This window comes from Salminus brasiliensis, chromosome 23 (genome assembly GCF_030463535.1).
Source record: "Salminus brasiliensis chromosome 23, fSalBra1.hap2, whole genome shotgun sequence".
NCBI classification, from domain to species: Eukaryota; Metazoa; Chordata; class Actinopteri; order Characiformes; family Bryconidae; genus Salminus; species Salminus brasiliensis.
The window spans coordinates 31,520,912-31,547,093 of record NC_132900.1 but is presented as its reverse complement, the minus strand read 5'-3'; the positions used below and the strand labels follow the sequence as shown (position 1 = coordinate 31,547,093).

The 26,182-nt window shown below is 41.4% G+C and overlaps 2 protein-coding genes across 5 annotated transcripts in view; one reads left to right on the top strand and one right to left on the bottom strand.

Annotated features, from left to right (window-relative positions):
* Positions 1–2,471: 2,471 nt before the first annotated feature.
* Positions 2,472–12,558, bottom strand: shox2 (shox homeobox 2). Of its 2 annotated transcripts, none has more exons than XM_072669002.1 (5): positions 12,211–12,558; positions 10,077–10,285; positions 5,608–5,665; positions 4,391–4,479; positions 2,472–2,732 (listed from the first exon to the last, which is right to left on the bottom strand). In XM_072669002.1, the coding sequence occupies exons 1-5, from the start codon at positions 12,485–12,487 to the stop codon at positions 2,472–2,474; spliced, it is 894 nt and encodes a 297-aa protein (XP_072525103.1). In that variant the 5' UTR covers positions 12,488–12,558. The 2 variants fall into 2 exon arrangements, with proteins under 2 accessions (XP_072525103.1, XP_072525104.1); XM_072669003.1 differs by having other exon boundaries at positions 2,472–2,768; positions 12,211–12,502.
* A 4,165-nt stretch (positions 12,559–16,723) lies between these two features.
* rsrc1 (arginine/serine-rich coiled-coil 1) overlaps positions 16,724–26,182 on the top strand; it is a 164,167-nt gene continuing 154,708 nt past the window's right edge. The window contains exons 1-3 of one of the 3 annotated variants that reach the window (XM_072668505.1): positions 16,724–16,851; positions 17,604–17,816; positions 22,556–22,675. In XM_072668505.1, the coding sequence (XP_072524606.1) occupies positions 17,617–17,816; positions 22,556–22,675 (320 nt within the window). In that variant the 5' untranslated portion in view covers positions 16,724–16,851; positions 17,604–17,616. Of the gene's footprint in view, positions 17,817–22,555; positions 22,676–26,182 lie in introns of all 3 variants that reach the window. The other 2 variants (XM_072668504.1, XM_072668502.1) reach the window with 2 other exon arrangements.

Genomic DNA, 26,182 nt, shown 5'->3' with positions numbered 1-26,182 from the left:
GTGTGGGCTTACATACAGGGTCAATATTAAAATGACACAAAGGTTAGCAGGTCCAACACCAAGCAAGAGGGGTATTAAACTCTGTAGTGTTGGGCTGTGGAGCTGTGGAATTAGATCGTTTCTGGAATGATGGAGCTCAATCTAACACCTTTAGGATGAGTTAAAGTGGCATTTGTGACCCAAAACTAATGATCCAACATCAGTACCTGACTCCAGTAAAGCTCTTTTGTCTGAATACAATCAAATCCTCACAGCAATCCTCAAAACAAAAAGAAGTATTTTTAGAAGAGTAGATGCTGTTACTGCAGCCAAAAGAGAACAAACTCTCTATGACAACCATAAACATCAGAAGAAGTGTTGGATTAGCAGGAGCCTACAAACTGTTGGGCAGTCTTACAAATAAGGGGGGGTACCCAGGGTTCTTTGAGCAATGCCATAGAAGAACCACTTTTTGTTTTGTTAAGGAAATAAATGCGTGTGTGGAGAACCTTGTAAAGGTTTGAAGAACTTTCTCTTGATATAAGATTGTAAAGATCTTTTTAATTTAAAAAAATGAGTCTCACTCACCAATATCTATTCGTTTTTGAGAAATGTTCTAACATATTGTCCTCTGTCCTCCTAAACTGAACACGCCCCTAATCAGAAACACTGGAGAACGTCAGAACTTCCATAAAATCTGCATAAGTGGATTTTAAGGAGAACTTTCTGAAGCCCATGCTTCTTGTTGAACCAAATGCTGCTGTTCTATGGTGTCAATTGAAGAACCCTTTGAAGCACCTTTATTTTAAGAGTGTAGCATATCAGCAGCAGCGTTGACGGCCGACATAGCCAACCCTGGCTTTACAGAGACAGCTGTTCCAGTCCCTGCACAGAGAGAACTGGAGAAACTCCAACATTTCACCAACCAGGGAGTAAAACAGCCACTCTGGGATTAATATTTAATTCAAACAGGCCTTCAAAAGCCCACCAGTAAACATCCTTTTAGCTGCTATTCATCCTTCTAATGAAGAACCCATAAGCAAAACAGAAGCAATCACAAGTCATGAAGGTCTTAACATGTATTCTCCATCAATTATTCAAATTATTCCAATGTTGAGATTGTAGTTTGTAGTGCTCTCCAAACAATTGAACAAGAGGAGGAGGAGGGATGAATCAGCTGATGATATTTTTAAGCAATAAATAAAAGCTGTAAAAAACAGAAGAGGCTCAAAATCAGGTGTTTAAAAAATGTACAGGACAATGACAGCTTATCCAAACGTTTCGTGGATTTATTAGGATGGAAAACACTGTTCAGGTGAGCTCACGTTTCACAGTAATGGCGAAATTAAACTTGTATTTTTCGTTTTTAATTGAAAAGGAAAAAAAAACGTTTAAACGATCATCCAGCCTGCATTCGAGGTAACGTCTTTATACTTGAACCTTCATAAAAAACATCAACAGTACAGAGAGAGCCACGTGGTTTTTACACACGGTGAGGGAAGCAAACCAAGAGAGAGAAAAAGAAAAAAAACGAAAAAACGAAAAAAAACGAGAAAAAAACGAAAACCTTCAGGAAGCACAAAATAACCAAAAATAATTCTCGTTTTCTATGAACATTTTGTACATGTTGTGCCCGTACCAGTTTCCAGCACTTTTCTTTTATTTTTATTAATTGTTTTTTTTTTGTTTTGTTTTTTTTTTTACATTTTTTAAAATCTACACATTGATACACGGATGGACCTCAAATGTAAAACAAAAATCCAAAAGTGGAGAAGGTTTTATTGACCTGATGTGGGATGAACTTCACCATAGTCAGAAGAATAAACGTTGATAGCTTTTTCGTTTTTAAAATTTTAACTCTTTTAAAGGTTCTCCAGTCTCAGCACACTTCCACGTGCGCCAAAGAAACACAGCTCGATCCAACGACACCCCCCCCCCTCACTCCCCTCTACTACGTCATCCCGAGAGGGGGCAGTCGTGGAGGCTTTTGGAACCGGACAGTTTTTTTTGAGGGGGTGCTTTTTGCGCACAAAGTGTCCTTAGTTTTCCTCAGTGTCGAATAAAACGAGGCCAGCCTCTTGATTTCTCAGAATCACGATAGTAATAATAATAACAATAATAATCATCGTAGTAGTAGTAATAATAATAATGACGTATTAAAACAGCGCGTGCTCAAGAGAGCGTCCAACGTCTTGAATTTCAGAATGACGCAGAGCAACAAAAAAAAAAACTCACTGCTGAGAGTCCTTTGCGTTCACAGCTTGTCCAGGTTTGTCCGTTCATTTGATTGAATCTCATAAATAGCCTCTCCTCTCCTTCACTCGTGCGTAACGCGCGCGTCCCTTTCGCCAGGAAAGCATGGAAAACACAGTCCTCGTTCTCGCGCCCAGGTGGTGGTTTAGTAGAGAGGTGGTGGTGGTGGTGTTTGGGGTCAGTCATTCCCCGTTCTTTCCCTCCACCCCTGCACCACACTGTCCTGTCCCGAGCGCGCGTCACAGGCCGAGCGCAGCCGCGTGTTTCTTGGCCTTCAGGCGCAGGTCCGCGATGCTGGAGTTCTTGTTGCTGTTCTTGGCCGCCGCCGCTGCCGCCGCCACGGACGCTGCTGAGGCCGACTCCGCGGCTAGGGTGGCCAGCGGGAGACCGAAGGGCGGCGCCGGGAACATCATGTAGGGTGCGTGCGCCGCCAGGTGTGAGTGCAGGTGGTGGTGCGCTGCGTGCGCCACGGCGCTGTCCAGCTGCAGCTGCGCCTGCACCTGAAAGGAGAAGGGCGGCAGGTTGCTATGACTATCCTACGGGACGGTACGGTAGGGAGGGGAAGGGAGTGGAGGGGTAGGGAAGGGGGGAAACACACATTAACTTAAGAGAGGGCAGTAATTGGTAGAACAGGGCAAACTCGCCTGATGAAAGTCTAAATACAAATATACACACATATATACATATATATATATATGTACTGTCACACAACAAACTCGTATCTCCAAAACAGTAGCTGTACAGGAGAAGGAACAGTCAAAAATAATGGAGCATTTCTATTGGTTCCTTCTTAATAAAATTCTGCTACAATTTAAAACACAACAGTCAGATTCAAATTATGTCCAAAAGTAAAAAAAAAAAAATGAAGATACAAGATTTTTGCATGACAGCAACAATCTTATCCAGCTATTATAGGACACCAGGTTATTTTGCATGGCACAGGACAGTATGTTGAATGGCAATACTGGCCATAAATTGTAGGCCCCAAATGCTAATAATAATATTAATAATAATTCAGTAAGCCTATTTAGTAAACATCAGCTGAAACTTCAAAAAACAAGTTACCACCCCGTTACAGCTCAACAATCCTGATTTGCCATTGCATTCAGTCAGTTTTACAATCAATAGGACTTATTGTTAGTTATTTGCAGTATGATTTCACACATTTGGGAAAAACACACACACTTGTATTCTACTACTTGATGGTCCAGAAAAGGCCAGAATTTCTCAGCAGCCTTAATAATGATCCCTGCACTCCACTACAGGCTGCATATGAAGACAATATAAGGCCCGAGCTGAGTATCTAAATGCGTCTACTCCCATTTATTCATTTTCTTTTGTTTAATAGCAATTATTAACCAGTTGGGAGCCATGATGGTGTTGTGTTAAAGCTAATTAGCATCTTTATGAAAGCAAGGGTGATCTGATTTCTCTCAGGGCTGGTGATCAGGCCTCAGTTTTATGTTCTTAAGTAGACTCAACTGATTGAAATCAATCAAACTATAAAACTTGATTTTCTTCTGTTGTATTGTTTCATTATAGGTAATGAATCTAGTTAGACTCAGCTACATTGGTTTGAACCAGCACTTCACACTGCAGAGCTTTAGTATTTCACTCCAGACCAGAATGATCTCAAACTGAGAGAAATACTCCCAACCCACTGCAGTTCCTACGCTGCAAGATGCTGCATGGTCCAAGAAGTTCCACTGCACTTCTACCAGGAACTTCTCATGTTTTTTGGCTCGATACTTTTTTTCACTCCTACTCAATCTTGGTTGTGCTAAGCTGACCTCCTACTCAAGCTGGGGTTTCCTTCCTACTCGAGGCTTCATTTGATTAAGGTAAGAACACTTTTACTTGAGCTTGGTTTTGGGCTGCTCTGCCCACCCCTGATTAAGAGACACTGTAGATTTAGCAAAGCCCTGACTGAGCGAGCCGCTGACGTATTGGTGCTCTATGAGGGGGATCAACTGACTTCACTAGGTCTTGGGTATGATGTAAGGTGACCCTTAGAAACCTAGACCCTAGAGTTTGCAGAATGCTTCCACACCAGAAGCCAAGGATCCATTCCATAGCAGTTGGAGCAGGCCCGTGCCAAGCCGGCACTGTGGGCACTGGCTTTTGTCAAAGACCATGCAAACGCCTCAGAGCCACTTGCCTGTTGGAACGGCATGCGCAGAGCTCCCACGTTGACATATGGCGCGACACGACACGCTTCGAACTGACTCGCAGCTCCTATAAGCACCCCTGCAACAAAACAAGAGAGAGAGAGAGAGAGTGAGACGATTTGTCTGGACTATCCTCCTTCAGCTGGGATTTGGAGCTCTTGTGGATATGCTTCAAAAGCCTCAGCATGGATTACACCACCAAACACCCACCTGCAGCTTTTACTCTTCTACACACTGCTCAACATACATTCAACTGGGCCGGCTTGTAGGGTGGATTCAGGTATTACCAGACGACATGTTAGATCACGTGGGACGGCGTGTTGAGTATTATGGGACGGCGTGTTAGGTACTGTGGAACTCTGTGTTGGGTAGTATGGATTAGGCCATATGGGACCTAGTGTAGGTATCAAGGCACAGCGTGTTGGATCATATGGCACAGTATGTTAAATATTACGGCACAGTGTGTTGGGTTGTGTGTGTTAGGTCAGCTGGGACAGCGTGTTGAGTATTTTGAGAGGGTGTGTAAGGTATTATGGGACATAGCTTTAGCATAGGTTGTGTGTCTTAGTTAGATCACATGGGATGGTGTAGGTTGTGTGTGTTAGGTCGTGTATGTTACACAGTATGTGTTTAGTATTAGGGGTCAATGTGTTAGGTCGAATGAGTCAGGACAGATGAGACAGCATGTTATCTTATATGGGACAGAGTGTTGAAGGTTATGGGGCCGTGTCTTAAGTCATACGGGACACTGTTAGGTATTATAGGACAATGTGTTAAGTGTTACGGGACAGTGTGTGCAGTATTGTGTGTATTCAATATTATGGGAGGATGTGGTAAGTGTTCATGGTGCTGTGTGTTGAGTATTATGCATTTTGGAATATTATGGAAGTATTATGGAACGAAGTTTGCTTGAAAATATGAGAGAGATGTAATTCATAGGTTTTTATTAAGAAAGCTTTTAATTTCCATCAGTTTCCAATTAAAATATGCATTAATAATTAATAATTCAACAGGTCATTTTCTGCCCTAATAAACACAATCATTAACTAAAACGGGAATAAACAGGAATGTTATTAAATATTCACTATGGCCTGGTGACCCACAGAACCCGATTCAGCCTAAAGGCCTTATGTCATTGAAACCAGGCTTCTTAAACCTCTGATAAATTCTTGGTTCTGCGAGGCTGTAAATGCTGAGCAGAACTCACCTTTATGAAGCTGGTTTTCCTGTTTTCTGCACTTCGCTCTCCGGTTCTGGAACCAAACCTGCGACAAAGAGAAATAAACAAACGAAAAAATTAATTAATTAATTAATTAAACGTCATTAGCAAAAACGTTTGACAGACGGCTCGCGAGCGCCCGCGCAAACGCGCCTCCTCTGGAAACTACAACGAGGACAAAACTGCGCGCGTCCCAGAGGAGCCCTGAAATATTAATGATGCTGGAGCCCACAGGACGACCGGGCGAACATATGACGAGGAAAATCTGAATTAACCCTTTAAAGCCTGAGCCGTCAAATAATGACCAGAAAACGTGTCATTCTTAAAATTCTTTTAAAAGTCTTCATCTGACCAATAATTAAAAATAGTATTAATATAAATGTAAATAATGATGATAAGATTTTGCAAATTGGACTTTTAATTTGTATCATATTTGATTTTTTAAAGAAACTAAAATATTGAAAATACAAAGCTGTCTAACCCCTTTATACTTGCCTTTAAAATGAAACGTAATTTACAACGTAGAAAAATACAGAAAACAGAAAACATCACTTTGTTTTGCTTTGTTTGTATTTATGTAATTAATTATTATTGTTGTAATTATTGATATATTATTCAATAACGAATTAAGATGATTCATATTTGATTTATTTAATGTATATAATGCTGCAGAGGTCTTACAAACTGTGCAACAAATACGATACACTAAGGGTTAAACATTTTTAATGTAAAGTTCAAAATGAAAAACAGCCTAATAGATCAAATGAAAGGTAGAAAACGAGCGCGTATAAATAATGGAGCGAGGGCTGATGGAGACGTGCATGTTAAACTGGCTCATAATAAACTGGCCCTGTCTCTCAGCCCCGGTTTCATCTTTCCATCAGCGCTCCCAGAAGCTCCAAATCGACTGGCTGATACCGAACACCAGCGCTGAGATTGGAGCCCGGCCTCTCTGAGCGAGCCTGGAAAGCCTATCTGACAAAGCATTAGCAGACGCGCCAAATTAATTACCTTTATCTGCAAGAAAATTTATGTTAGTGATTCGCCTAATGGCGCGCGGCTCTGTTTAATTACTGTCAGAACAAGTTTGGGCACAAAGCCCCTGTTTGAAGACACTCCTTTCTGTTTTTTTACTCCAAATGTTATTATTATTTTTTTTATAAGTATCTGGGATTTTGAGATTAGGCGTCTCATTACTATGTTAATCTACTCTGAATCCCCCCACAGAGAGGTGGGCAGATGAAGCGGAGCTCGACTCGAGTCTCAACCTCAGATATTTTAATTCCACAATCAATCGTTAACTCTTTAAATCCAAGTGTTTCATATTTGATACATATTTGAGTTTTTGACAGCTCTGCAACATCAGGGTGATAATTAAATAATTATCCAACAATGTAGAAATATATCAATAATATATAATATATTAGATAAATAATCAGGAATACATGTTTTGCACTGCAGGTCTTTAAGTGTGAAATAACGCATTTTTTTAAATAAGGCAATTTAAGAGTTTAAGGGGTTTAAGCAATACATAATATTTAATGAATCAAATGTGATACAACATTAAAGGTATATATTCAAAGTGTTCATTCTTTATTTTGTATTGTGTATTTATTTATAAATAATTGGTCAGGATGTCTAAAAACACTCCGGCTTTAAATGGTTAAACGCGAGGCTTTGACCGCTCATAAAAGACATTGTTTTTAAAAATAAATAATAAACAAAAATCAGAGCTAGAAACCAAAAACCAGGGAGATGAAGAAGGTCTCAAAAGATTAATAACAGCTTCAGTGAGTGAACGCAGATGAATAAAGTCTATAACAGGTTTCAGTTCCAGTATGTCTGAATTAGCTTTCTCTGAAAAACACGGCCATCATCTCAACTCTATCCTCAGAGTTTAGAGCCGTGGCCTGAGCGCAGTCCAAGCTGGAAGAGCATCAGTTCTTGTGGGGTAAAAATGATCCATAATTTATGGTAATCCGTGCTTGGGAACAAAGCGACCAGAGGAGACCCCGAGTTCACTTTTTTTCTGGGATTTGTTTTTTCAGAAAGGACGGGGTACATTCACATATTCACAGCAAGCAGCAGAAGCTCTGTCAGTCTGAATGAATGAAGAGAGTGAAAGAAGATATTGTTCTGGATTTTTTTTTTGATCAATCCTATCAGTACTGATGTCTTATGTTCTAATGTTCTAATGTTCTAATTTTCGTTGTCGTTATTAGGGGGCTTCAGTTGCTCGTCTCTCCTTACACACGGATACAGGACCTTAACGAAGACAGCTTATTAGGTTTCTGCACAGATGGTCTCTACTTAAAAAAAGACCCTAAAAAGCCCACAGGCACGAATTGTAGCTTTCAGTTCCCAAATGCTAACAATGACAATAAAACACAGCCTCATAAATAAGGAGATAAACAAGGTATCCGAAAGGTTTCAGTTTCCAGAGTCTATTGATTAGTAAATACAACTATGACTAAAAAAAACAGACCAACATGACAATAAATCTGTGACTAATAAAGTAATAGTCAGGTATATTAAAGTTTAATGCCGCAAAAATCTAAATAAAATAGTGACTGAAAATCGACTAGACTCTACTTAACACAGCTAAAAACAAGAGGTAAACACAAATACAGACAAATTACCCAACAATCCAAAGCTAAGACAAGTATAATACTGCCAAATTACCAAACAAACAAAACCCAGCAAATAAAATACTGCCAAATTACCAAACAAACAAAACCCAGCAAATAAAATACTGCCAAATTACCAATCAAACAAAAATCCAGCAAATAAAATACTGCCAAATTACCAATCAAACAAAAATCCAGCAAATAAAATACTGCCAAATTACCAATCAAACAAAAACCCAGCAAATAAAATACTGCCAAATTACCAATCAAACAAAACCCAGCAAATAAAATACTGCCAAATTACCAATCAAACAAAAACCCAGTAAATAAAATACTGCCAAATTACCAAACAAACAAAACCCAGTAAATAAAATACTGCCAAATTACCAAACAAACAAAACCCAGTAAATAAAATACTGCCAAATTACCAAACAAACAAAACCCAGCAAATAAAATACTGCCAAATTACCAAACAAACAAAACCCAGCAAATAAAATACTGCCAAATTACCAAACAAACAAAACCCAGCAAATAAAATACTGCCAAATTACCAATCAAACAAAAACCCAGCAAATAAAATACTGCCAAATTACCAATCAAACAAAAACCCAGTAAATAAAATACTGCCAAATTACCAATCAAACAGAGCCTAGCAGAACTTGTAGCTCATTACTGATCAGACCTTTAAATACAAACCACTGATTTTCTTCACTGAGATAAGAAAAGGCAAAGTCACACAGCTTCACCCTTCCATCTCCTCTCTTTCTAAACTGTTTGGAGGTTCTCCTTCCAGCAGACAGCAGAAACACTGCTGTATTCTAATCCCAGATGGGTTCTAATCACTCCTGCTCTGCTGGGACTGTGGTTCCAGTGGCTCTGGGCCTGCAGGCCTCTAATTCATGTTCAAACAAGGTGGCAATTAGGACCGAATTGACCAAAGCCTGCTTTACCTGGACCAACCCTGTTTTTTCCTAAATTCCTAAAGACCACAATGTTGACTAAAAAGCGAACCACAACGTTGGCTACAAAATCTGACATTTTGTCCTTGTGATAAATATTTTGTCAACCTAAAAAACGTAAGTTGCTTCATGTGGTTTTAGCTGGTTTGATTTGAGTCAAACAAATTCTTCCATTAAAATGAAGCAAAACTAAACATCTCAGAAGAACACCGGCAATGTTTTACATCAATCCAAATCTCAACAACAGATCTCTGACCCCTCTTTCCAGTGCAGGACCCGTGTACGAAACCAGTCGTGAGGCGTGCTACACACTTACAGTGCAGAGGAACCGAGTCAGTGGTAAAACCAGCCCTAAGCCTTAAACATTCCCTGTTTCAGAGCAGAATTCGAGCTTGTATTCTAAAAGAACCAAACATGGAGTGAGGACACGACATAGTGGACATGTGCTGTGTTATAACCCCCTAAATACAGCTGCGTCAACTACAGAATCCACCTATAAACTGTAAAGGACCAAGCCAGGAGTAAAACTCTCCAAACTAATTTACATAAACTGGCAAAAAAAAAACACTGTTGAAGACATTCTGTGCTGCATTATAATGCTTAAACACTTCAACATAGTCTGATAACTGTGCTGCGTTATAACTGCAGTATAGCCTATGTACCTATGTATAACTGCTTGAGCACCATCAGCCCAATGCAGAATGTGCATATCCCTTCTGAAGGCATTAAAGCACATAAACACATTTACACTCAAGTCTTACTCATTAAGGAGCCACAGCAAAGCAATGCAGCGCTATAACCGCGATATGCCGCTTTATGACGTAATGAATGAAGTGATGAACGACGGTGCATTATAGGGAAAGCTCCCTACCTGCACGCGCGCCTCCGACAGCCCGAGCCTCTGGCTGAGCTCCTCGCGCATGAAGGCGTCCGGGTAGTGCGTCTCGTCGAACAGGCGCTCGAGCTCGTTGAGCTGCTCGAGCGTGAAGTTGGTACGGCTGCGGCGCTGTTTGATCTTCGTCTGCGTCTCGTCCTCGGCCGCCTTTGCCTCCTCCCTGCGCTCCTTCAGGTCCGTGGTACCTTCGGAGAGAGAGCACGCGGACGGATTCTGTTTAGGGCTTCTTAAATTATTCAAACAACAAAAAAAAATGTCGCATCTAATTTTTGAAGTTTTTTACTTTGTGGCCTAATTTGAATCTCACAGTTGTTCTTTATATCGTGTCAGAATTTCATGATGAAAGGACCAATAGAAATGCTCCAAAATGACGCGAAATTAAATATTTTTACTTTGACTTCTATTAAACGCCTGGTTTTATTTTCCCTCTCCTGTAAATGTGTCATGTTGGAGATACGAGACAGCGACGATGTGCGTGACCATCACAACATCTAGACTAGGATATAGACAACAAATCTACTGCAAACCACTGAACTGCTGCAAAAACCCAGTCAGAGCTGAAACGCGTTTTCTAAAAGTGATCTCACACTGTGGAGGAATAAAATACCATTTAATATAATAAAGAAATAAGAATTTATTTAATAATAATAATCTACACTGATACAGTCGACCAATGGCTACTAATGTATCCTATTATTATTATTGTTGTAATTATTATTATGGCATTTGCATTGTATATTATTATTGTTCTATCAATATACCTATATTATAAAGAACATATATAATCATTATTACTATTATTATTATTATTGTTGTTATTATTATTGTTGTTGTTGTTGTCGTTGTTTCATCTGTCACAGCCTTATCTAATCTCATCCTCGCGCTCCACTTTCCTTTCCTCTTTTAAACCACTGAAACCTGGACAGTTTTCCTGAGCTCTGGAATCACTGCAGATGCTGAATTTTCTCAGATCTCAGTATTTACAGAGGCTTCCGCGCGCTTTCACATCTGCCTGCTGCATCGCCGCACTGTCCTCTAATAAACACAGCCTTCATCTGGAATCAGAGCGCGTGTCTCCATTGTTTTTATTTATTATTCAGCTCCTCTCTCAGCTAAGAGGAAGGATCTGATGGGTTCCTGTTTAATTCAGTTCTCTCTGACTGTGGAACCATTGCAGCTGAATTTTAGACCATCTCAGAACCTCTGGTTCTCTGCAGGTTCTCTGCAGGTTCTCTGCAGGTCTGATGAGCTGGTAATGCATTAGTTACACCAACGCTGCTGCAATTACAACATTCCATTTAAGGAGCATCAGCATCGACCTGCACTACCCAGCAAACTGGTGCTGGTGCTGAGTCGAACGTTGACGAGGTTAAGTTGATTGAACGCTGCCACATTTGCACTTTGCACATCTACAGTCGTGAAAGTCTTAAAAATGCCCTATAATATTTTAAAGACTTTTATATTTCTGCTCTTTGTCTTTTTATATTTCTCTTGTGTTTGTATTTGTGATTGTTGATAGTTCCTGATGTTTTAATTATTTTATTTTTAATCTTTCAGTTTTCTACATGATCAGACGTTTTAAAATGTAACATATGAATATAATATTAGGCTATTTAAGGTTTAGTGTTTTTTGTTTTGTTTTTTTTGACAGTGTGATCCTGAATGTTAGAGACAGTTATTTTTATTTTATATCGATTTCCCCCAAAACCAACTACATGTATTAATAAACAGCATAACTCACAGTATTTGTGTTGCCTTATTTACAGAGATTACACTGATCAATACCAACCAACAGTGGCCGGAACACTCTCAGTTAGCTGATGTGTTTCCTGTTACACTGATTTCTAAATGTACCCGGATTCCCTGTGTTTACACTCATTTACACCACTTTTACACTGAATTTAAAATCATTTCTACGTTAAAAATTCATCTCCGAGCTTTCCAAACGTGTTGGTCGTTTGCACGTGAGTAAAACACGTCACATCAACACACTTCTTGCCCAACTAACCAAAAACTGAAGACAAGCATTCTTGACTGACACAATAGCGTCGCGCGCGCCTCGTGTGCGCGTTTCTACGCGCAGTTCTCGCGCTGCTAAGCTGGTCTTTACCGTCCGTCAGTTTGGGGCTGCCCGCCTCCCTCCTGTCCGGCCCGGCCATGTCCGTGTCCCGCAGCGGCGAGCGCGCTACTCCTCCTCCTCCTGCACTCCCTGCTCCTCCTCGAGCTCCCGCAACGGCGTCCTCGCGCGCCGCCGCTTCAGTGGCCAGAGAGTCCCGCGGGCGCGCCGAACCGGCGGCCTCGAGCACCTCCCGGTAGGTGATGGCCTCCTTCTTTTCCTTCACTTTCTGATCAAAAGATTTGGACACAAAAGCGGTCAGTTCTTCCATCCCCGGGGCGCCCAAAGAGAGGGAGAGGAGGAAGAAGAAGAAGGAGGAGAAGGAGGTTGGTGGTGGTGGTGATGATGATGGTGAGGTTGATGATGAAGAAGTAGAGGGAGAAGAAGGAGAAGAAGAAGGAGAAGGAAGGAGGAGGAGGAGGAGGAGAGGAAGAGGAGAGGAGGGGGGGGAGAAACACCACCACCAGTCCTCTCCCTCCTCACTCACTCTCTCTCTCTCTCTCTCTCTCTCGCTCTCTCTCTCTCTCTCTCGCTCTGTCTCTCTGTCTCTCACTCTCTCTCTCAGGCTCGGTTCCTCAACAGCTCTTCACGATAAGACATCGAGGTTCGCGCGTGTTCACGAGTGCGCGCCTGCCTCTCTGTCGTCTCTGTGTCTTCTCTCTGCCTTCTCTGCGTGCGCGTGCGTGCGTGCGCGTGCGTGCGTGCGTGTGCAAAAGAGAGAGAGACCGAGTGTGTGTGTGTGTGTGTGTGTGTGTGTGTCGAAGTAACTGTTCACTTCTCTGCTTTTAAACCGAATCAGTGAGAGAGAGAGAGATAGAGAGATAGAGAGATATAGGAGAAGAGCTCGTCCAAAAAATCCCGCGCGGAGTCACAGGACCTGCTGCTCGCGCGCTATTGAAGTCACACTATTTATACTTTGCAACGCCTGCCCCCTTGATCCGTGCAAATTACCCCCCCCCTCCACACCTCTCCCTCCAACCACCCTCTACCTACCCCCATCCCACCCAATCCTCAGAAAGCCCCCCCCTCATGCGCACATCACCTCCAGCACGCGGCTGCTATTGGCCAAAACTGACAACACCGACTAATGCACGCGATTAAAGCGCTGCCATACTTTTGTTTGTTTGTTTTTTAACATGTTGTGGTCGCGCGAGCTCTGCAGTTAAAGGGTTAAAGAGGGGGTAGAGGGGGAGGGGGCGTGGCTACAAGACAAGCCAAATAAATAAATAAATAAATAAATAAAGGAGGGAAATAAAACACACTGAGCGAAGGAGAGAGAGAGAGAGAGAGAGAGAGAGAGTGCACGTGCGCGAGGAGCTTCCTCGGCGAGCCTTTGATCTCTCAGGAAAAGAGGAGGAGGACGGAGTGATAGAGAGAGAGAGAGAGAGAGAGAGAGAGAGAGAGAGACAGGGGAAAAAATAGGGGGAAAGGTGAAGAGTGGGGCGCTCGAGACTGCTCTAAAAGCGCGTGACGCCGCACGTTTAGGCTCGTTTATCTCCGCGCGGTGAAGATGAGAGCGAGCGCGCGCGAGAAAGCGATCTCCCGTAGTTTTTAAAGCTCGAGACGTCGCCACTGACGGTTCGCTAGAAGTTTGCAAACGTCTGAAGAGGATGTAATTAATAAACCACTTTATTTATCAGAAATGATTAAGATTTCGTTTTGTATCGATTAGTTATAAATGACTGAATTGAAAAAGTGATGCTTCTGGACATTATTAATAATTATGCTTTGATCATTATAGTGATATGTGTATATATAATTTATTTTCAGATTTTTATTTTTGGGATTGGCTACATGTATGTATCTTTTTTTATATATATAACCAATATATAACTGTGTCACTCAATAATGATCTTATTATATCATTGCATGTAGCCAATATATAATATATTACTGTATGTAATTATGTATATATATATATATATGATATATATTCATGATACTTATTCAGCTCTGGTGTTTATACATATGCGTGTGTGTGTGTGTGTGTGTGTGTTTCTATTCAGTGCTGACTGGCACTGATGATTATTCGGTATGATCCAGGTCTTGATGTGTTTCTGATTATAATCCACTGTTTACTGGAATCAGTATTTTGGTTAATTCACAGCGAACCGTCCCGAGCTTCACAGGATGAAACCCGCAGCTCGTCTGTAAGCCTTTAACTCCCGCACTAAACTCCCAGTCCCCAGAGGAGAGCACCAGTATGATCTGAGTGCCGGATCGCCCCAGTGCTCAGAGCTCCAGTGAGCTGCAGCGCTGCTCAGGCTGCTAATGACCGAAAACTGCGCGCGAATTATGACAGATTTGGGGGGAATTGGGGATTAATAATACATCATTTGCGGTGAAGGTAACGGGATGTCTCTGGGGATGCAGCAGTTTAGGGGAAATTAAAAAGACAAAATACGACAAGATATGGGATCTAGCAAGAATATTATATTCGTGGAGGCGAAAGCGAGGCTGTTTATTGATAATCTATATGAAATAGCCCACCATTTCCCACCAACAACTCTCCTCATTAAATATTGATGACGTTCTTCAGATGCGCGCGCTTTAATTATTTGATTTTCTGGTGTCCTTCTACGTTTTCTTACATTAGTGAAACTTTAATGAGTCTCATTGTACTGTTTACTTATTCGGCTCTGTGTGTGTGTGTGTGTGTGTGTGTGTGTGTGTGTGTGTGTGTGTGTGTGTGTTGTGTTTGGGTTGGTATTTGTCACATTAGTGAGCAACCTGGCTGCAGATCAGACGTTCTGGCTGTTTTTATATGTATTGATCAGACGTTCATGCAGATGTTTGACCTCTGTCTACAGTGTGGTGAAACTGGTCTGGTGGTGAATGGGTAATAAAAAGGGGGCTACAAATAAAGTCCACAGCTATTGTTCGGGTCTCATTCTTGTTGAGCTCATGCTGTTTATGCTGAGTGTTTTAAACAGTACAGGGTTTCTGTACGTAGGTAGAGGGAAACAAAGGGAGGAAGCGTGTGTGATAGATTCCATTTTTCTGGATTCTGGTCATTTTTTTTTATCTTTATTAAGAGATTAAACAAACCTTTCTTTATTTAAAATGATAAAATATCCAGTTTTAGCAAAGATAAAACATTGGAAATGTAATTCGGCAGATTAACCGAAAACTACCGCAAATTTGCGGTCAATTAAACATCAACCGTAATTTACATTAATCTTATAAATCTATAACTGTAACTGAGCTATAACTGATGCTTATTGCCTGTAATAAGATATCCCAGCATAACCCATACAGGCTCAATCACAGCCCACGATTATAACCATTAAAACGTTTCCTCAAAAACAGCCTAAACCTCAAACGCAAAATCGTTTAATTTCTGACTTTTCTTCGTTTAATCTTTTTGTTCAACGAGGAAGCGTTACGTGTCCAAAAGTGTGTGGACAGCAGCTCATCCACTGTTCTGAAGGCCTTACATCAGATTTTGCTGATGCATCTTTGCAGAGCATTGCTGCGAGGTTTTGATTGCATTCAGTCACAGTATCATTATCGAGATCAGGTACTCAGGTACTCAGGTGATCAGGGGATCAGGGGATCAGGTGATCAGGGGATCAGGTGATGATCCCTTTCTGATCATAAACACACGGCAGATAACAGGGTTGTGGGTTCGATTCCCGGGCTCGGCAAGCTGCCACTGTTGGGCCCTTGAGCAAGACCCTTTACCCTCTCTGCTCCCCGGGCGCTGGAGTTGGCTGCCCACCGCTCTGGGTGTGTGTGTGTGTGTGTGTGTGTGTGTGTGTGTGTGTGTGTGTGTGTGTGTGTGTGTGTGTGTGTGTGTGTGTGTGTGTGTTCACTACCAGATGGGTTAAATGCAGAGGACGCATTTTGCTGTACAGTGACAAATACCTGCACCTTTACACTTTATAAATATACATGCAGGAAAGTGTAAGCACTTTTTAAGTGCCCATAGCTTACACCATTTGTTGATAATTAAAAAAAGGAGCATACAAAACCGGTGTGATAATTAAATAGTTCTTTTAAATATTAATTAAACAATAACTGAATAAAACTAGATAGCACATTAAACAAATAATAATAATTACATTAATCTAAATCAGATTCAGGTTTTCTGTCCTGGTGTTTTATCCGATGCTCCAGAAAAATACAAACAGATTTCTACATTTGAAATGACTAAATTCTAAAATTTCTAAAACTCAAATATCCAGAGGTTAAATATTTTTTTATGCTTTAGTCTGTGTAATAAAACCTGCTATAAGCAATACATTCCTAATTTGATACATAATAAAAGTCAATATGCAAATTAATTAATTATTTCTAAATAAAAAAATAAAATATATAAATGAACACTCCAGTTTAAAACAACTATATTTAATGGTTCAAGCATTAATATGGTTCAATAACTCCCCACGTCTGAATATATCATAAACATTTCTGAATATGAATATTAGCGGCCACAACTCGCAATCGATCGGTTGCTCGGGGTTTGATTTGGTGTTCTGCGCTAGGATCCCGATCGCTGCGCTCCGTGTCGACTATCGCTGTCTGCGTGTCGCTGCATGGCGCCGCTGTTTGAGTTTAGAGGAGCTGTGTGTGTGTGTGTGTGTGTGTGTGTGTTGGTGTGTGAGGGGACTCGTTTCTGCCTCTAATCAGCTGGTAAGAGCTGGAAAGTTCGTTCTCTCCTCAGTCTGAAGCAGTGTCTGTAATATCGAGCTGGAAGTCGCGAGCGTTAGCTATCTTAGCTAGCTAGCTAGCCTCCGGCAGCAAGTGCCACTTTAGCGTGTTTAGCAACAGAGCTAATCCATTACAACCGAATTATGAATGAAATATAATTGATTTATAAATATCTGCCTCCTTTACTGCAGTCTAATGATGCCATGCACCGGGGGGACACGTTAAAGGGGCTGTCACTAGGCTCGCTAGCACCCTTGTTATTGTTTGTGTGGTTGTGGTGAGGTCAGGTAAATGGAGCTCATATTAACACCCTTTTCCTCTGTCATGTCCTTTTTTAGCATCTAAAACGTTTCTAAATAGTGTAAAATGTCCGGGATATTAGCTATATATCTCTATTTATTTAAGCCTTGCATTCGTGACGACCACACTTGGTCTATAGAGGCTCTTTTAGGAAGAATTGGAGGTGTTTGTAACCCAGGGCTGATCATCCAGCCTATTGACGCTGTGGCTGGATGCTGTTAAAACCTCACAGCAATTTTGCAACATCTTGTGCAAGGCTCAGTAGAACAGTACACAAGCTGTCGGTGCAGCACTGATAGCCAGAGCTGGTGTCCACAAACTTTTGGACTTTTATGATCTAGTCCCCCTTGTCACCCAGCAAGAACTGCAGCCGTATTTCTGCTGCTTGTCTGGCTTTGCCTTACTCTTCTCCTCTCCCTCTTCTTTTGGTCCAGTGACGGAGTAAACATGGGTCGCCATTCTTCAGACAGCGAGGATGACGGCCGCAGTCGGAGAAAGAAGAAGCACCGCCGGCGCTCTTCTTCCTCCTCCTCCAGCTCATCGGGGAGCAGGGTGACGAGCCGCAGCAAACACTCCAGCAGGAGAAGTCGCTCCCGATCTAGAGAGAGGGACCGGGACCGGGACCGGGATCGAGACCGTGATAGGAGGTAGGTTCTGAGTACTGTCAGTCACTGTCAGAGACATCCAGCCGTATAGAAGATGACTTTTCTAGCATGAGGGTCATGATGACGTTTGGTAAAATGAAGATACTTTGGACTCCAGTTGCTCTGACAGATACGGCTTGAAATCCTTCTAGGTCTCTGATAGGTCAGATGATCATTAGGATATTAGGACGCTTTTGGGAAGGGAGGCTAAGACTGAATTATGGATATGGCCGCACATCTGTTTCAGTCAAATCGGTGAATTTAGTGTTCCATAAAAAAATATGTTGAAAAAAAAAATGTTGCTTATAAAAAGAACCCTGCTGATGCCACAGACATTCGTACCACAGTCCCAGAGAGCATAATGGGCCTTGGGTAGGATGACCCTCCTTTCCCCCATTGCACAACACAGCTTCTCAAATCCAGTTTAAGAAGAGGCGACTGGCTGGTTTTTACATCTGTGAGGACTGCCTTCTTCTTACCTGCTACCCATCACTGTCCCAGTGTTTGTGGTGTCTTGTAATAGGAGATGTAGCTAGCAGGTAAGAATTGACAAAGACAAAATTGGAAGGAAAAAAAAACAATGTTTAGATGATCCTGATTGATAATTGTATTGTTTTTATAGAATTAAAGCTTGACAAAAGCTTTCCATTGACATTCGGAAGATGTCAGTTGGGAAGTTTCTATATGCACTGATCTGGTGAGGTATATATATCAACAGATTGGCCATCAATCATTTTAAAGTATTTTCCATCCATCCAGCTCAGATCAAACTTATTTGTTTAGGACTTTTTACATCTGACATCGTCACAGAGCAACTTTACTGGAATCCAGTAATTGGACGAGATCAACAAATCATATCATAAAACATGATCAGAACTATGTATTATTTATTGATTAAAATCACTGAACCGCCAGGACTGTTCTTCTGCTCAGGTGCGCTGATATGATCGTAATATACCGTAATCATATCGTTATCAATATAATGTAATTAGAATGATAATCTTTATTACATAAATTATTATGATAAAAGTTATTATATAAGTAGTTTAATGGTGGTATTATTAATATTAATAAGAATAATAAAAATAGTATCAAGTAATTATGTAGACATACAACCAATAGACGTTTGTAAACAGAGTCATGTAAACGTAAACATAGTCAGTGATGGAGGGTGGGCAACTAGTCTGAGGCAGGTAGCAGGAGAGCCTGGCGGTCAGTCTGGTAGGTGGGCAGCTGGTCTGATGCGGGTTGTGGGAAATCGGAATGGATTATAAGTGTTTACATTTTCAGTTTAATAAATATCATAAAAGTACAATATTTAAACCAAAAGCTACCTAGCTAAACTATCCCAATCCAGTTCCAGCTCCAAGCTAACATGTTAGCCACAAGCTAACACACTATCTGCATAATCCACTTTACAGGAAAATGTAAACTGCAGTATTTTACTGAATTGTTGATCTGTATATTCTCTCCTTGACTTTCAGTAACGAGTATTAACGAACGCCGAACGAACGTGATTCAGGATTCAAATACCGTCCAAATGCACAACCCCTACACCCCGCTAATGCTGACACTCCCAGCCTATTTCATACAGGCGTTTAGGGCCAACCATCTCCGTTCAGTTATTTATGCTATTTGGTGGGTGTGGGAAATCGCTGTGACCTCAGCGACTGCATTGGTTTGGAACAGGAAAGGGGATGGATCGGATTGAAGCTGAATGACAAGATTTTGATTGGACGGTTGTTGATGCCGAGTGTTCCCTCGAACCTGCTGCTCACTCGCTGTTAGATGGAAGGAACTGAGTTGCTGTCGAAAGATTTTTTGGAAAGGTCACTAATAATTAACGCTTGGTAGAGGTGATTGCTGCTGTTGGGGATCAACAGGTTATTAAGTTAAAGAGGGTAAACTTACTTTTTCTAGCCTGCAATTTGGAGGATTACTCAACATGCTTAGTAAAAGACATGGACAGTATGACTGTTAGCTTTGTGTGCAATTAGTTTAGTTAGATTGTTTTTGTCTGTCTCTTTGGTTGTAACTTATCCACCTTTTGCCTTGTAGCTTTTGGACAGACTGTTTTACGGTACGATAAAGTATGATAATTGCACCTTCTTTAATTCTTTAACTTCTTAGTTAAATTGAAGCAAAACCTGTTCTTCACACAGTTATTTATAATATCCAGTTCTGTGGGATCCGATGGAAAGCTAACAGAGGTTGATAAATCTGGAAGGATGTTATGTTATCCTTGACAGTAGCCTGGAGATGAGCATACATTATGACTTAAATGATGTTCATAAGAGATGCCCTTGGGTTCATAAATCAATAGTCATGATACACTATATGGACAAAAGTATTGGGACACATGCTCATTCATTGTTTCTTCCAAAATCAAGCGGATTTAAAAATAGCTTTTGTTGGAGTAACTGTCCAGAGAAGAAGACTTTCTGTTCGATTTTGGAGGAGCATTGCTGTGAGGATTTGATTGCATTCAGCAGCAAGAGCGTTAGTGAGGTCACGATGTTGGATGATCCCCACCCCATCTCATCTCAAAAGTACTGGATGGCGCTCCACCACCATCGTTCCAGAGAGCACAGTTCTTCCACTGCTCCACAGTTTCTCAGTGCTGGGGGCTTTACATCCCTCTATCCCCCAATATTCTATTGGCAGGATTTTTCTTAAGTGTCTAGACAAGCTATGTGTGTGTGTTTGCATGTCTGTGTCAGAGCAGTGGAGATGCAAAGCAGATGAATTAATTCATGCATATATATTAGAAGGGGTGTCCATAAACTTTTGGACATGTAGTGTCATTTGCAGAAAATCTGAATGAGCTTGTGACGGTATGGGGAGGAGGTGCTGTTGATTTTGTGTGTGTGCGTTTAAGAGAGAAAGCTCGGGGCAGGCCATCGAGGCTGATCTTTTGTGTTTTCCTGGCACAGTAGCGCAGACCCCGTTCTTAAGGATCGCTAGTGTTACAAATTTATTTTGATAGAGCAGCGTTTGTGTTATTTGTAGTGGGTTTTCTTGTTCTTGCCCGTCTCCCAGTGGAGCAGCCCGTGTTATTTTAGCTTTAAGCACATGTGAGCGTTGGGGAAAAAGGGGGGAAAAAAGAAAACCCATAAAGCAAGAATGGGCTCAGAAGAAAGAGAAGACTGTTAATAATGAATATTACTCAAACTGTCTGGGAGTGAGGCGCATTTAAATGCTCCCCCTCAGCCCCATCCGCCTGTACGCGCTAGCCGTCAGAGCATCCTTTGAGCTGTGGGTTTACAAACAGAACCAAGTTGCTCGCTACGGAGGAGATGAAAAGAGCGCCGCCGCGGCCCAGGAGTTTACCCGCCCAAAGCCCGGCCTGTCTCTGCCGCTTTGCCCTACGATGCAGTGATGCTCTCGCTGGGACGGGCCGTCTGACTCGCCAGCCACTGGCACTGAAGTCGACTGTGAGAGGTGGGGAATTTAATTAGCCCAATAAACCAAATTGTTTTAAGATAAGGAGGGGAAAAAAAAAGATAAACACTTTTATTTATTTATGGGCGCGGGGAGCAGGCCCGCCATTCCAAGTCGGGGAATTTGAGGAGCGGCTTTAGGAAGACCAGTAGAATCGGGAGGGCTGAGAATGGGATGTAGTACACAGCTGGGGAAGGGAGAGAGAGGGAGGGAGGGAGAGCGAGCGAGAGTGAGTGAGTGTAAGAGTTCATTAGTTGAAATAATGGAGAATAATGGAGTATGGGGGGGGGGGGTTAGCTCATCTATAGGAGTGATGTCAGCCTTTCTAAACACAGTGCAGTGAGTCATTCCCGCTGATGGGTCCGCGCGGAGTCCACCACGAGTGCAGGGGCTTGACCTCTGTTCAGGCGCTCAGATTATCTCCCGTCATCGAGAGGTTGGAGCTGCTGTTTATTTCTGGGCTGCAAAAGTGAGCTAAAAACTACTGCTGTACCTTGTAATCAAACTGTATTACTGTGACTAGGGGTGTAAGAAAGTATTGATATATCGAAGTATTGCGATATTATGCGCTGCAATTCTGTACCGATTCTCAAAAACACAGTACTGAATATTAATATATAGTTTAGGTGTAAAGATTGGTGTAAGACAGTGGTTCATTTAGTGTTCTGTTTAAACCCCGACCACTAGAGAGCAGTGTTGTACTCGGCCTTCAGATCTCACTGTTCTGGTTGGATGAAAAGTCAGATTTTAGGCAGGTGATGGTGTGTTTTATACAGTGACAGTTTTCTTAAAATCAGAAAAAATGCAAAATATTGCAAAATATCATATCGTAACCCTGTATCGTCATAAATATTGTATTGCCAGGTTCTAGCCAATACACAGCCCTAACTACACTATATGTCCAAATGTTTGTGGACACCCCTTCTAATGTCTGCATTCAGCTACTTTAAGCTGCACCGATTGCTGACACAGATGTGCAAATGCACACACACAGCTTGTCTAGTCCCTGTAGAGAAGAAGTACTGCCAATAGAATGGGACTCTCTGGAGCAGATCAACATCATGAAGATATTGGCTCCATGCTGCCTAATGCAAGGCGTGGGATAGTAGAGGGGAGTAAAGACCCCAGCATTGAGCACTAGGCTTATTTTGCACCTGTAATTATTCAGCTACTACTAATTACCTACTAAGTAACTACTGTAATTAATTCAGTAACTATTGTGTAACTATCGTAAAATGAGTGTTATTTGAGGTCTGTGTTTGTTTGCGTTCCTGGTTTGATTGTGTTCCTTGCTACTCCAGGCGAAGGCACCGCTCCAGCAGCAGTTCCTCCAGAGGCTCCAGCCACAGGAGGCGGAGCCGCAGCACTGACAGAGGGAGGGGCCACAGATCTCGGAGGTCTCGCTCCCGCAGCCGTAGGAGGTAAGAAAAATTTCACCTAAAAAAAGTGTAATTGTTGCTTTGAGCCATCAGTCTAAAGGACACGCTGTACACATGCATTTCTGGACAAGCTGAGAGAGCTACAGAAGCGTCACTGAAAGGTAGAGCAGCATGTGGACTGAGGGGGTAGAGTAATACTACAGGATTGTACACTAATATGACTCTATGGGTTACGCAGCGTTACGCTCACAGTTCTGGAGAGCGCCGTCCTGCTCGCTTCACCAGAGCTCCATAGTGCAGTTAGCAGCGCTCCGAGCCCGGAGTAGCAGCGCTAGAGACGCTGTCCTCCCTGATACAGTCAGTGGAGCAGCACCGTGATCCTGAAGCTGCTGATTTAAGGTAACAATTCTGCATATTGCTGCTTTAAACATTTGAAATGGAGCCACCTGTGTTACTTAATCTGGTAGTTTTGTTTTATTAACCAAATATAGAAATATTAAAGCAATTGCAGTCCCAGTGATTGTGATATATGGTAGCATGGATGGAAAGAGAGATTTTATTTTATTGATATTTTTAAGAGTGTATCACAGATTTCAGTCTGAGATCACTTCAGTATCAGTGTGTGTGAATGACAGATGATCTGAACCCTATGAGACCTTTGAGAGAAAATGTCCTGATAAAGATGAAGCTTAAGGAAGGGTTGAAGTAAAGTAATGAGAGCTGTAATCTTGTATTGAAGGTCAACAGACTGAAGTTCTCGGCTTTAACATGATTATTTATTCTTTGGCAAGGGGGAGCCAAAGTACAGCACAGCTCGAGTGGTTCAGCTGGAAGCCTTTTTCAGTATCCCAGCGTGTCACTCTGCCTGCCTGCCTGCCTGTCAGCTCTGCCCATTTACGTCATTAGTAGTTGAGCAGGTGAACCAATTCATAGCAGTTCTGTAAGGAAGTGACCCAGTTTAGTGTCATTATGGTGTGTGTGTAGCCTTAAGACCATGTTCGTTAGTGGAAGTATTGATCGGTAGCCTTTTTGTTTCAGGATGCACTTATGCACAGTATGAAACAGCTGATGGAGAGTATTATTAAACTGGGAAAATCCAATGATGATAATTATATTTATAAATTATTTTATTATTATTTATATTTATGTTAATGCTGCCTTGCACACCAGTGATTTCAGGTAGGCACTGGACCCTCTGCAATCTTAATGAGAAGATGGAGGTGTGTATATGTGTGTATATATACATATTGACTATCAGATATTGACCCTTTGGCCTAATTCCTGTTCCTGTTCTTAGGCCAAAGAGTCCATGTGTGCTATTTATATATTGTAAAAATGGTTTATATTGTTTTCTATTAATATGTATATTCTACATATCTCAGTATCTACATATCTAAATAACAGGAATAGATATACTTTAATATTAGAAATTGTAATATTTCTATTTAAAAAGTTTATTAATTGGAACGGAGGTATTAGAAGTGTGAAAGCTTCTAGAAATCATGTAATATATTTATTATATATTGTATGTATGTATGTATATATATATATATATATATATATATATATACACACACACACACACACACAGTATATTTATTTTATTTTTTTTATTGTGAAAATCAAAAAATGGCCAGGATTACAAAAGAAAATTCCTGTTTTTCGTCCACCGCAAAAGTCAATGTGTGATATTTATATTTTAATATAATTTTAATCATGATTTCTACTAATTATTAAAATCTAAACAGTACAGTAATACATAGACTATAATATAAGGAATTGGAATAGTTAGATTTAGCAAATGTGTGCACGTCAGCTAAAATCATTTTTTAATTCTTTTATTTTTTTTCCTGAAATGTCACAAAGTGGCCAGGATTACAGAAGGAGATTCCTGTTGTTCAGCCAAAGTGAGAGTTTTATTCCACTGAAAAAGTCAATATGTTTGCAATTACCGACTCACATTTGGGTGTTTAGTGAAGAAGAAGATTAAAAAAAGGGGGGAAATGAAACATGTAGGCTGCACCATGTGGGAAAGCATACTTCCCTCTCCCCAGCCATCCTCATTTAGATGGGTACAGAATGCTGGCTTAGCTAATTAGCTTGTGACAGCCTGCCATTAAAGCCCTTCTGTTTTTTTGCGAGGCACTCTCACTCTCGCCAGCTGCTTGTCCTCTGCACATGCTCGCTCGCACTAAATACAGCGGTTATTAGTGTACGTTATGATTATTTTTTTTGTCTCTATTAATTAAGCAGGGTCCCAAGCACCCTCGGGTCAAAGCGCACTGTCTGTCCTTGTGCCCTCTTCAGAGCGGGGAAGAAAAAGGGGGCACTTAGGCTGATTAATTAATGCAATTAAAACATAATTATCCATTCGCTGTTTATTGAAATGTTTGTTTTTTTGTTTCCCTCCCCTTTACGTGTGTTTGTTTGAGCACGCACACACACACACACACGCTTACACACACTCAGCACAGGAAGAGTGACCGTGGGCATCGTGTACGGTTGATAAAGAGAGCCGATTTCATTAACATTGCAAATTTAAGTAAATGAAGCCGCGAAGAACACGGCGGTTAAATCCTTCAGAACGGCAGGGTGGCTCACGTAATATATGCGCGCCAAGGCCCCCTGTTTACTGGTGTGCGGCTGCAGGAGATGGAGGAGAAATTTCAATCACAAAGAAAAGGGGTCCATATCTTCATTAGCCTCCCACTGATAAAGAGGGCTAATAGGAGCTTTACTCAGACTGCTGGTTTTGTATTTTTTATTTATTTATTTATTTTTTGCAGCTTTTTGGAAATGCAGTGACTGGAATGGTAACTACCTAACATGTCTTTAAAGGTTATTTTAAAATAAGCTAATCGTAAACAGGTGCATTGTTAAGCCCATTTACACATCTGAAGTTGCAGTAGGCTATGATGGGATGTAAGAAAATATCAAAAAATCTAAGTATCACGATATCATGTTTTGCAGTACCATAGCGATGATCAAAAAGCGATGTTTGTTTTTTAGTTTGTACCCCAAATCGGTACTGTCGGTACCCAGACGTTAGTAGCGACCCCTAGCACTAGTAGTTCTCCCGACACTGGGAGGGTAAAGGCTTAACACACGTCTCCTCGGATACACGTGAAGCCAGACACCTCCTCTTTTCAAACTGCCGACCAATTGTGCTTTCTCTCACTCCGGCTGCTGATGGCAAAGCAGGATGGCGCAGGATTCGAACTTGAACCTATGGGCACCATGCTGCTTAATACTAGCCATGGGTTAGTAGAGGGGTATAAAGCCCCCCAGCATTGAGCTGTGGAGCAGTGGAAGAGCTGTGTTCTCTGGAATGATGATGGTGGAGCTCCATCCAGTACTTCTTGATGAGTTGAGGAGCCGGCTAGAGTTAGACTTCACTAACTCTCTCTAGCTCATCACTGAATGTGATCAAATCCTCACAGCAATGTTCCATCCTCCAAAATCTCATAGAAAGCCTTCTTTTCTGGACAGTAGGGACAGTTACTCCAGGATCAACTCTTTCTAATACTCTTGAGTTCGGAAGAAACCGTA

Coding starts and splice junctions, on each gene's coding strand:
- shox2 (XM_072669003.1), bottom strand. CDS start 12,487: ATGGAAGAACTGACCGCTTTTGTGTCCAAATCTTTTGATCAGAAAGTG. Junction 5,666..10,076: donor TGTCGGAGGCGCGCGTGCAG/GTAGGGAGCTTT, acceptor TCTTTGTCGCAG/GTTTGGTTCCAGAACCGGAG. Junction 2,769..4,390: donor TGCGCATGCCGTTCCAACAG/GCAAGTGGCTCT, acceptor ACCGTCCCGTAG/GATAGTCATAGCAACCTGCC.